Consider the following 10,960-nt stretch of genomic DNA (forward strand, 5'->3'; position numbering starts at 1 on the left):
ACTCCTGTGGCTAGCATATATATATTAACCTTTGCCAACGTATCTCTGTTTTTCAAATTGCTTCCATAGGTCCTTCATCACAGTTTTCCCACCTGCATCCAGTAAGGATGTCATTACGGCGTCGCGATTGTGTTCTCCAATCATTTCACACAAGGCGAACATACCAGGCTCCAGCTCTTTGCGCATATCAATGGTCAGCACACATAATGGGTCATTCATGACTTCCACATATGCTACCAGCACGTAAACAGCATGCCGAGAAAACGGTTTGGTGAGAGATTCAGCTTTTTGCGGTTCAGGCGTGGGCGCTGTTGAATTAGAGGAGTTCTGATGCGTAGAGGGAATTGATTTTGCAGTGAGGGTCGTTAGAAGCCGTGCGAGTGCACGACATTCTTTAGGAGACAAGGGATGAGCGGAATGGATCCATGCTGGAAAGGTATCAGTGACAACCCTAGCCTGCTTAGCCCCAAGACGAGATCGAGGTCTTCGTGTCAATTTGATCAACGCTCGCAGAAGCATACCAAGATGCGGGAGAGTATGCACAACCAAATCACGCCTTAAGCGGATGAGATTACTGACGATTGCAGTGATACGATGGAAAACTAGAGGGGATGTTGATGCATTTTCACTAGGTGAACCTGCAATAACCTGCGACAAGAAGGACCAGATATTGCTCAAATCTGAAGAACGTATCAATGCGGGCTGTGATAGACCGTTAGCAAGGGGCTTTGTGTGAAACTGCTCATAACATAGACCTACTTTCTCGGAGCAAAACTGGTCAATAAATGTAAGGACATCACAGCATAAGCCTACGGAATTGATATATTCTGTGATATTATTGGTGAAGATGCTGAGGCATCGTGTTAAGAAGCTTTGCAAGATCTGAGAGGTACCTAGTGACGAATATTTACTAGGTTATAACTAGTAGTGACAAAGTATAAGTTACCTTGTGGTGCTTCGTGCGTTAAAACAGAAGAAAGATGTAAGAGGGAAATGCGTTCCCCTGAAGTAAGCGTGGGCGTTGCGAGCTCAGCGTGTATGATATCTAGTAGATATGAGAACTCTTGAACAGGTATCCATTTGCATACGTTTACAATGCACGCGTCAATTTTTCCAGGCACTACGTAACATGTAGAATAAGTTGCGCGTAAGTTATACTTTATCAGAACAACTTACGTTGACTTCTGCATACCATATAAGTAGCCAATGTGACCTCTAGATGGCGAGTTATATTGAGATGAGACAAACATCGCAATTCTTCAAACAATAAAGCCACTGTTTCTGCAGATGTGCTTTCCATAGATGATATTGACGTATCCCTAGATCGACTGGTATAGATCAGATTGGAAGCTATTTTCTGGCCTAAACGAGGAGTGAATGAATCTGACGCGATTTTACGAATCAGTCGAAGTGAGTTAGCAAAAGGCACTTTGCTTACGATCCAACCCAAGCCAGTTGCCAAAAGCCAGACTGTTTGACCAGGCTGCAAGCATGGTACTCGTTGAATCTGACAATGACGAGAATCCTTGACTCGCTACTTTGACCAACGGAGGAGCTATTGTCACCATTAAATTGTCATATAACTGTTTCAACGATGTGATTGTTTGTTCTGAAAAGCTGCACCAAAATGTCGTTAGCTCTATGGATAATTCTTTACGGGTATGGATACTGACATTGACACCTTGAATTGGGTTGTCAGCGACCTTGTGAAGCGTACTACGCACTGCTCGACAAGTTTATTACACGTTAAATCTTGACTGGACTGCTCGAAGGGTCGATGTCTCAGAAGCCACCCTACGACTGAGATCATCATTTCTGACTTGTCTCCATGAAGGCGCAAGATAGACCTAAACATCGGTTTAATGTCAATCCGAATATTGGGCAGAACAATCTCACAAAATTTGTATCTCTATTAAGTCCAGCGTCACAAGCAAAAGAACGTCAGGGAGCAGACCGGATGATGTTGCCGGCCCGATTAGATGACCAAGATATTGGAGAGTCATCTTTTATCATAAGTGTCTCAGCGAGATAGATCTACAACAACAGCATTCAAACCTACAGAATGATCAAGAACACCGTGATAGTGGCAGAGACGTTTCAAAAATGTTCGTATGATTGCTATAGAGTGCTGTGCTCTTTGCGCCAAGTGACCATCCTGTTTAGGCACAATATTGGTCAAGATGTCGGCCTTCAGAGCTCTTTGCATAAATTGAACCCGATATGGGCGAGTATAGTACTCCATGGGGACGAGGAGAAGTAATTCATAAGTCGAATCCACTTGTTGCATAAGTTTCGTGTTTACTAAATCGACGCTATTCGAAGCGACCACCCTTGTCAAATCGATCCTATCCAGAAGTGATGTTCTTTCATCAACCAAGGTTAAGAAAACAGCTGAGAGATCTTCTAGTGTCAAGATGCGATTATTTGCAGTGAGACTTACCTCTTAAGTTTGGTAGCTCCCAGAATTGCGCAGAACAAAATAGTTCACCGACAATATTGTTAGCCTGTACACGAGGAGCTGAAGTGGTCGGTAGCTGATGGCTGATGTGATGAATGTTGAATACCAATTGTAAAAATCGGGCCAAATATTGCGTAGAGGGCACCAGGCTAAAGCGCTTAGTTTTTCTAAACTGCTATTGAGTGATGCAAACTTACTCGATATCAGCCATCCATCTTTTAATGAGCAGATGTAATATATCCAACGCAGGTGTATGCTTCTCGTCATTACCCAATTTGGACAACGCCATCCTACCTTCTCCAACAAGATGCCACTCAAGGTACGAGAGGACGCTATTTAGCACAGAAGCACTGTGAGAGTCATTTTCATTGATCATCTCCCCTAGCAGACTTCGGAACTGTACGTTATTTGGTGAGAGTTTATTGAAAGCTATTGAGGAAGTTTACGCACGATTTCGAGAGTGAGTTCTGGCAATGTATTTTCCTCCTGGACCACTTGGAGCATTACTGATAGTAAATTTCCGCCGTCCTGGTTACTCTGATTTACACAGCCGCTACGTTTCAGTCCATAATCGAAGCGAAGGGCAGCCGTTGCGGTAGTTTGTTGTGCCCACACAATGCTATGATTCTCTGGCTGTTGCGACCCAAGCAGATCAAATGAGGCGCGAGTGGCGACCTTTTGAGCTTCTTTAATCAGCAAGTCAACATCACTCCGAGTGGTCTCAGAAAGAGACTGCCCGGCGATGGCGAGGAGGATCACTGATATGATTCTGGTAGCCAGAGAGAAAACTACGGCCAATGTTTCTGCATCGCTATTTGCAGGAGCAGAGTTCCCCGTCCCTCGCTTCTTTTTTGCAGTAAGGCGTTTTTGAACAAAGTTTTCTTGACATCGACTCCAGGCGTCTGTGAAGACCATGAGAACCTCGCGCGTTGTTTGAACTACTTGTCCTGGTGTAATGAAGTTATGAACAGATCTAGAGAAATGTTCCAGATGGTCGGCGCTGAAAACAGGACTAGATAGAGCTAGGTCATAGAAAAAACGCGGATCTTTGATGCTAGATAAGATATGATGGTCTGAAAGAGCTGATAGTATGCTCAAAGCATAAGAATTCAATGTTCGAGTTTTGACATGATATTCTAGGATGAGATCCAGGAAGGGGAGTGCATTTGTCGAAATGTTTTGTGCCTAGGATATGTAACATGAGCTAGGCGATGATAACAACAGATCGGCAACGGTACCGCAAGCAATCTAGGCAAGATTTTAGGCAATGACGGCCCTATGATATCATAATCTATACGAACGAGGGTCTCAAGGACACTGATGACAGGGCTCGCAACTGATGATCGCCCCGCTACTCAGAGTGTGAGATTGAATTGACCGTCATAATATGTTGGACTCCTTACTTTGCCAAGATTCACCAAGAGCACTGATAGCAAGCTCTCTACTGTGCGAAACCGGATGCCGGCCTACTTGGTCAGTGGCACTGTATAACTTCTCGCTATCCACGATAGCAAGTAAAGCGGCTCGGGTTGACCATAGTTGCGTATCTTCTGCAGCACAATCTAGAAGATTGCTGCAAGATGCGAAAAACCTCATTCCGGCCACCTTGACTTGTCCTATAAGACGTTCGAATGATTGGCTTGAGTCCAGAGAAAATAGTGTGCCACGATATTTATGAATGCATTGCACGTAGGACCGGAATATACGTGGAGTTATAGTCAAGATACGAGCGGAAGATGCGGGCATGGATTTGACGAGGAAGTCAAAAAATTTGTCTTCAGAGTGGGAATCTTGAGTTTGTCGGAGTGTATCGATGTTGAAGATTGTGTCAAATCCTGCAGCATAGATATTCTCTAACAACGATTGGCATGTAACTTCAATATCCGCTCGACCTATTCCTGAAATGCATTGAACCCAACTATCCAAATAAGACCCTATGAATGACACATAAAGCTACGTTGTGAAGGATGGATAGGTCAAAGCGTGATCCAACCAGAACAGGATGAGGAAACTACCTTTCTCTTAATCGAAGAGTTCTCGAGTGCAGCTTGGTATGAGGCGACGATCATCGAATAAGTACGAGCCAGATTTTCATCTGCAGTGCACATCTCAAATACCGCTAGTACGGAACCGAAGCAGTCCAAGAGCAAGTCAGGGGTGAATCTGTGTACGGATAAGGGCCACAGGATGTCGAAACACTTTTGCGCGATTGGACAAAGACATCGCATTTGAATATTATCGAGTTTTTCCAGAATGCCTAAATACGCAAGCATAATGGGGGCGATAGGAGTCCGATTCAGCAGAGGCAGAAGCCAGACTTTGGTCGGACGTGCCACATTAGAGGACATTTGATGTGTTATAATACTATTCATAAGAATCCAAAAGCGAGTATCAGCGATTGCGCTGGATTTGCTGTTGACATATATACATAAACTGGAAGCCTAAAATCGGGAAGAGGGAAATAAAGAACTCACGACTCGGCATCATGCTTATCTTTGAGGAGTCGAGTTAGGATCCAATCTATGATGACTTCGCCCTTGTTTGGTACAGCGAAGGAGGTGTTATCCCATGTAAGCTGAGCGATTTCAATCTTTTGTAAACCACCTGGGTGGGGAGGATCAGTCGAGGCTTTCAGAGCCCGAACAAAATTCTGGGATGTTTGTGTGTAAGACGACATGCTTCATACGACGGACTTGAGCAAGTCCCAGGTGGGTCGTCACACTGGCAGCGTTGTGCCAGTCAATGACTTGTCAAAAAAAAGTCCTTGACCGATAGTCATGACCGAGTCAACGAGTGGTTGAACATCGGTAATGATGGTAGCCGAGTGGCCGGAGACTGTTCCTCAGATGTCACCGTATCGCTGTTCTGACGAATACCGACTGCATTGGACTATCTCGTCCACAAGGGCTGACTGCATTGATTACATGGATATCTGCATGCGACGCTTGTTGGCTGTTCTTCGTCCGTATCGTTCTGTGTGGATCGGCTATAACCACGACAAAACCACTTATCTGAACCGTTCCTCAGCGCGTTTTGCTTCGAGTGGGCCATCAATAGCCGGTGGAAAAAGAGAATTAAACGTTCAATGTGGTTTGATCTCATTCTCTGACATCACGTTCATCTTAATCACAACCAACCCTTTGGCCAGCTGAACCTGCACGGAGAGAGAATGTGACCCGCACCAAACAACCACGCAACATTGACAGCTTTATAAAACTTCCACTAAATCCAGAGGTTCCCTTTCTGATACGTCGCGAAGATTTCGACAAATATCTTCGACACTTGTTTTCCCGTAATTGGGCGATCTCATATGTTCGTTTGTCTGGGATAACCATACCAGAGCTTCAGAAACAGTTCTTTTTTGTAGACAACATCACAGCCCTCGAATTTGAGGTCAAATTGTATGAAATTGCTCGTGCAGAGAACGTGAGTCCTTCATCCCGAAAAGAGTTCCGCTATGTCGCGAACATGAGAGGGACTGAATCTTCAACAGCATTTCCCACGTTGGACAGTAGCTGGAAGCAAGGTTCAAGTCCGTACACATACCAAGTCCCAATTGACTGTTCCGAGTAGCGCTGGCAAGGCAGGAATTACTCACCGCGACATTCGAGTAGCTGGACTCATCCAAATGATGTGGAAACAAGATTTTCTCGACAAAGGAAAAGGCAATATACCTTTGCGCTCCTCGCACAGAAAAACCGAACTCCCTTCTTCCCCCAAGCAGGTAAATGCGCATGTCGATACTAGACATAATGCGGTCGATGTCGTCTGCCTTATATGCAACGGATTTCACAGCACCACGCTATGTCCTGAGCGGTACACTACTCTTCCACCCCGTGGTCGACCCTGTCCTACTTGTGGAGGGCAGCACTGGCGTATCAATTGTACTTTGGAACACGTTAGTCATCATGATGGTGAAATTAAGCGGCTCCCTTGCCCAGTTTGTGGAGGTAATCACCGGAAATATGCCTGTCCGACTATCATAGAGAATCGGAAGAATCGTCCCCCAATTCTTCCTGTTCCTGGTATCCCTTACGTGGCATGAGCTGTGAGATTGTCTCTCCACTGTTTTGTTACTGTGTGCGTCATTCTCGTGGTTACCTATCAGTACACCCTGACAAGTTGCTGTTTCTACATTTCGATGGCACGCAAAGTACTACTGACTGTCCCCATATCAACCTTAACCCCATATTAGTTTCGCTACGGACTTCACTTGGCTCGCGACCTCGCTATGAAATACAAGCAGCTCTGCGGCTAGATCTTGTTGCATATGGTTTCTGTCAGTGGTTCCAGACAAGGGTGTAATTCCTTGGAGCTGGGCAAGCTTGAAGATAACTTGTGGAGGCGTGCTGCCAGTTGCATGTGATATTTCAAGAACTGTAGGATGAGATAAAAGATTCGGGGAGCCAGATAACGTCCAGAACGACCTGCGGGGAGAGGGTTGGATATACTTATCAGCGAACTCGCCATTCTCAATATTCAAGCGACGCACTGATATTGTATCCCATTTTCTTTGCAGTACTTGCATACCTCCCTGTCCCAGACATTACCCTCGTACCACCTATTCTGAATGACTTGCACTTGTCTCTCTGCGCTCAAAGTTTCCAACAGTGCCGTGTCGTAAACATTGCTCACCCCAATCTTGCGCACTTTGCCTTCATCTTGGAGGCTCGCGAGAACGCACCACGCTTCCAGAGTCTGTTTCAATGTTGACAATGGCGAATGAAGCAGATACGAATCTAGATAGGATGTTTCTAGATTGGCTAGAGATGTCTGGAAGGAAGATAATATTTGTTTTCGGACAGGATCTGCTGGATTGAATGGCAGTGGTTTAGAGACATCTTGACCTCCTATAGGGGTGTATCTGTAACATGCAAATATCGCTATTGCTCCGCATTGTGAAGTTCACAGATATCATTTACGCTCACTTCGTCTGAATAAATATCTCTTCCCGCCTTATCTTGTGATTATCCCGCAGAGTTGCGAGCGCTTTCCCAACTAAGTCTTCTCTGTCGTACGGTCAGAACGGTACTCCACATTTCACAACTGAGCTCTCACCTGTAATGTTTTGGCTGGCATGCTATTCACATAGAGTTGAGATGTGTGCTATATCATGGCGATGATATGTTGATCGCTATGCGTACATACCTGTATCCACAGCTCTAAAACCTTGCAGAAATGCGCTCACGACAAGCTGGGTTGTCCTCTCTCCCTTCCTATGTGCACGTCAATACCCTTGGGCAAGAATGAAAGCGTGCATGCAAACCACGCCGTTCCGTATATCATCTTTGTAGACATCATGGCGGATGATTGAGGTCGAAAGTGCGATCGAAACACATACAAGTTCAAAGTTCACACTGGCTCTCACCAGGCATATGATCGAAGTGGCTGTGCTGTGGAGACATGGATAAGCCCGGCTATGACCGGACCGTGAGGAAGTTTCTCAAGCTCACATCACATCACACAGAAGAGCTCCAAGTGCCAATGGATACGCTATCGCGCAGGGAAGAAGACACACTCTTAAAGGCCACCAAAGCTCGTGCGTTGAAGGATTGCGATGATATCGTGAAAGGCAAACTACATTTCATTCAGTATCTACTTTTTTCTCTTTGCTAATTCCAATTAAAAACAGATTTCGCAGAATGCGCTACCGGACGCACCATCTCCGTCGCATGGGCGTGTAGAGACCAGTACAAGAATGTACAAAATTGCATGCTGCGGTAGTAAGTAATCCTCATTTTTGTCTACGAGTCCACTCATCCAAATTCCCCGTATTCTCAGCACTGGACCCGAAGCTATGGACCTGGTCCGTAAAGAATACCTGCGATTAAGGAATCCTCAGCAGCAGACTGCTGCCGATGTATCTTCGTGACATCCAGAGCACAATCTTTATGTGCCGTACGCCATGCAAATTCCACTGGTCCCTCCAAGGTGGTTACCATCGCTTAGAGTCACTTACAACGTCGACGGGGCGGAATCCAAAGAAATATCATAATTTCTGTTAGAAAAAATACTCAGAGCCTGTAGCGTATCTCTCCTGTTACATAGCCACGAGTGCGCTATCTACAGTAATACAGGCCAATCGCTCTAGCAACCATGCCAGATCGCGGTACAACAAAAAAAAAGCTAGCCATACAAGCAATAAAAGTAATGAATGTGAATGAAAGGCGAAGGAGGTTGTGGTTTTTTTTTCACTTCTTAAAGCCGTTGACTGCAGCCCATTGTGAGCGAAGACCCATCACAGATGATATCAATCTGTGAAGCATCGTTAAACACATAAAATAGAAGCCACAAAACTTTTGAACATTAACTCACCCGCAGATTCCAACAAAGCCATCGTTCACATTGACGAGACCGAGGTTTGAAGCCGGTATCCAGATATCAAGGACGTCGATCGTGAATTGGTAGCGAGTGTCGGCACGTATGCTGTTACAGAACTTGGTGAGCCTGATGTCACGATGATGATATGATTCATTCTTACTTTTCGAGAGCCATGATTTTGAGCTCCCGTTGAGCTTCGTCACCAAGCTCTTTCTCGCCCCATTTTTCCGAAGCACGCAGCCTTTTAGCTTCCTGGGCTAACCTCCCGGCCTGTCCAATTACGATGAGTCTCGAATGGAGTGAAGCGGTTCAACTGCAAGTACCTTTAACAACCCATGGGCAATGCTGAAAAGGATTCCCGCCAGCCAGAATCGGTTAGATACTCGCGTCGCCCTGGCGCTTGTGGCAGGCTTCAAGTTGATAAATTTTGCGGAATTGGCCTATATTATTGTCATAGTCAGACTGGCAGCATGTCTCATCAGAGTGAGAGATACATTACCCAGATAACAGCGTCGTATGTGAGATATCCAAAGTAAGCAAGTTGTCGTCCTACGGTGGTTAATTGCTCGCTCATTTCAGGAGTGGGCTTGATGGCGCGGAGCGCTGCCTGAAGATGCTCCATGGGCTTTCCCAGCCGCATGACTGTAGAGAATGGTGAGCGTGAACATGGAACAGGGCTCTTATCGCTCACGTTTCCTGCCAGTCGCAAGATGAGTTTTGAGGGCATTCCATCTTGCAGCTTGAAGTTTCTGTCCGCGAGACAAGAGAAACCACGCCAGAAAACGCGCAAAGTACTGGACTGTGCGATATAGCTGTGGAAGGTTACTGCATGTAAGGATGACGTCCTGCATGAGGAAATAGATTGTTTCACCTTATCACGACCAAGAGTGGTTCCACCCAGCTTGAGGGTTTGCGATACGAAAGGATGAAGGACTATCTGGGATGCGACTGTAGACATGATGATGATACTTGAGTATTCGTGGACAAGTGCAGCTCTTAGTAGGGCACGGACAGAATCACGCGGAACCGGAGACGGAAGAAGTTGCCGGTGGGGCGGGCGAAAGCCGCAAACACGCTTGTGACTTTCCCAAATGCGGACGTAACGCGGTATTAGTAAGTGATCGTCGACTTTCAAAATCATCAGTGGATGGAGGTGCTGGTAGTGCATGACGATCCTATACTATATGTAGTACCTATGATAGTGCTGTACACTATAGTTCATATGCGTAGATGAAATCTCCCTGTGCCTTTCTGCTTCTTTCGATTATCATCAATTTCTTCCCGCATTTACACCCGCCCGACAACTTTGAGGTGATTTCAAAAGATGCCAAGGGCCAACCACGAAAACCCCCCTCGTAAACACGCACGTCAAAGCAGACTCATGTCATCATCACTCCCCAGCCTCAGCCTCCAAAATCTCCCTCTCCAGCCTGGCTCTCTCCGCCTCACGCATCCTCAGCAACGTGAGGGACTCGTAATCCAGACCAGACCCGTTTGCAGCATTAGATGGCGATGGTTCAGCGGTGGTGGACTGTCTCAGGGAGCAATATAAAAACACCAGTACCGTCAAAATAGTCGTAGTACGGCCGAGGGCGATGAATGTATAGTTTGAAGGTAGCGGAACGTCCCATGTCCAACGAGATATAAATCAACACCAGTGTTCAGAAAAGTCAAAAATTAATAGAGAGCAAGGGAAAGAGCGCACAAATGATGGAAATGTAGACGGAAAAGACGCATATGCCGAGTTATTCGAGTCAGATGGTAACGAAGGAGGAGAACCGGGGCTCTTTGGTGGTATAGGTCGTTCAGACGACGTCTCCCGCATCGATTCATCGTCCACCCTCGTCCCCGCTCCATCGCCCAACTTCCCCTTCTTCCTCAACCACCCAATAATCAATGGCTCCTCCCCACCTGCCCAGCTCACACCCATATCACACAGCCTATCCCTCCCACTCGCACACACAGCTGCATAAGCAGCAGAAAGCTGGGAAAAAGGGACGAGTGCCGTCACGTTCTTAGAGGCCTCATCCGATGATGTCTGACTCTTGCTCTTTTTCTTTGGCTTGGCGGGTTTGAGGGCGAGAACGACGGTTTTGGCGTCTATGGGCCCGAAATGCGAGAGGTGGGCTGCTAATGAGGACGGTGTGGAGAGTGTAGGGTGGGCGGAGAGAGCGTACTTGA

At 46.2% G+C, this 10,960-nt stretch overlaps 5 protein-coding genes across 5 annotated transcripts; 1 reads left to right on the top strand and 4 right to left on the bottom strand.

The window, feature by feature from the left end:
* Positions 1–24: 24 nt before the first annotated feature.
* On the bottom strand, positions 25–5,135 carry SERLADRAFT_437781 (uncharacterized protein; the record flags this gene model as incomplete). Its single annotated transcript, XM_007318108.1, has 15 exons — positions 25–702; positions 760–893; positions 947–1,120; positions 1,177–1,383; positions 1,439–1,617; positions 1,674–1,847; positions 1,897–2,003; positions 2,060–2,403; positions 2,441–2,541; positions 2,656–2,855; positions 2,909–3,643; positions 3,697–3,809; positions 3,862–4,411; positions 4,474–4,870; positions 4,933–5,135. The coding sequence occupies 15 exons, from the start codon at positions 5,133–5,135 to the stop codon at positions 25–27; spliced, it is 4,296 nt and encodes a 1,431-aa protein (XP_007318170.1).
* A 201-nt stretch (positions 5,136–5,336) lies between these two features.
* Positions 5,337–6,166, top strand: SERLADRAFT_388912 (uncharacterized protein; the record flags this gene model as incomplete). The annotated part of the gene is made up of 2 exons (XM_007318109.1): positions 5,337–5,884; positions 5,952–6,166. One exon carries the CDS (start codon positions 5,383–5,385, stop codon positions 5,608–5,610), a length of 228 nt encoding a protein of 75 aa, XP_007318171.1.
* Positions 6,167–6,250: 84 nt separating this feature from the next.
* SERLADRAFT_467031 (uncharacterized protein) lies at positions 6,251–7,839 on the bottom strand (the record flags this gene model as incomplete). Its single annotated transcript, XM_007318110.1, has 6 exons — positions 6,251–6,885; positions 6,951–7,322; positions 7,387–7,467; positions 7,517–7,538; positions 7,607–7,674; positions 7,725–7,839. 6 exons carry the CDS (start codon positions 7,757–7,759, stop codon positions 6,639–6,641), a joined length of 825 nt encoding a protein of 274 aa, XP_007318172.1.
* A 95-nt stretch (positions 7,840–7,934) lies between these two features.
* Positions 7,935–9,807, bottom strand: SERLADRAFT_467039 (uncharacterized protein; the record flags this gene model as incomplete). Its single annotated transcript, XM_007318111.1, has 9 exons — positions 7,935–8,028; positions 8,089–8,181; positions 8,240–8,713; positions 8,774–8,884; positions 8,940–9,049; positions 9,103–9,219; positions 9,279–9,421; positions 9,471–9,591; positions 9,651–9,807. The coding sequence occupies 7 exons, from the start codon at positions 9,735–9,737 to the stop codon at positions 8,650–8,652; spliced, it is 753 nt and encodes a 250-aa protein (XP_007318173.1).
* A 362-nt stretch (positions 9,808–10,169) lies between these two features.
* On the bottom strand, positions 10,170–10,955 carry SERLADRAFT_437786 (uncharacterized protein; the record flags this gene model as incomplete). Its single annotated transcript, XM_007318112.1, has 2 exons — positions 10,170–10,310; positions 10,485–10,955. Coding segments are annotated over 2 exons (612 nt in total), but the record flags the coding sequence as incomplete, so codon positions are not given.
* Positions 10,956–10,960: the final 5 nt, after the last annotated feature.

The sequence above is a fragment of the Serpula lacrymans genome (genome assembly GCF_000218685.1).
Source record: "Serpula lacrymans var. lacrymans S7.9 unplaced genomic scaffold SERLAscaffold_6, whole genome shotgun sequence".
Lineage (NCBI taxonomy): Eukaryota > Fungi > Basidiomycota > Agaricomycetes > Boletales > Serpulaceae > Serpula > Serpula lacrymans.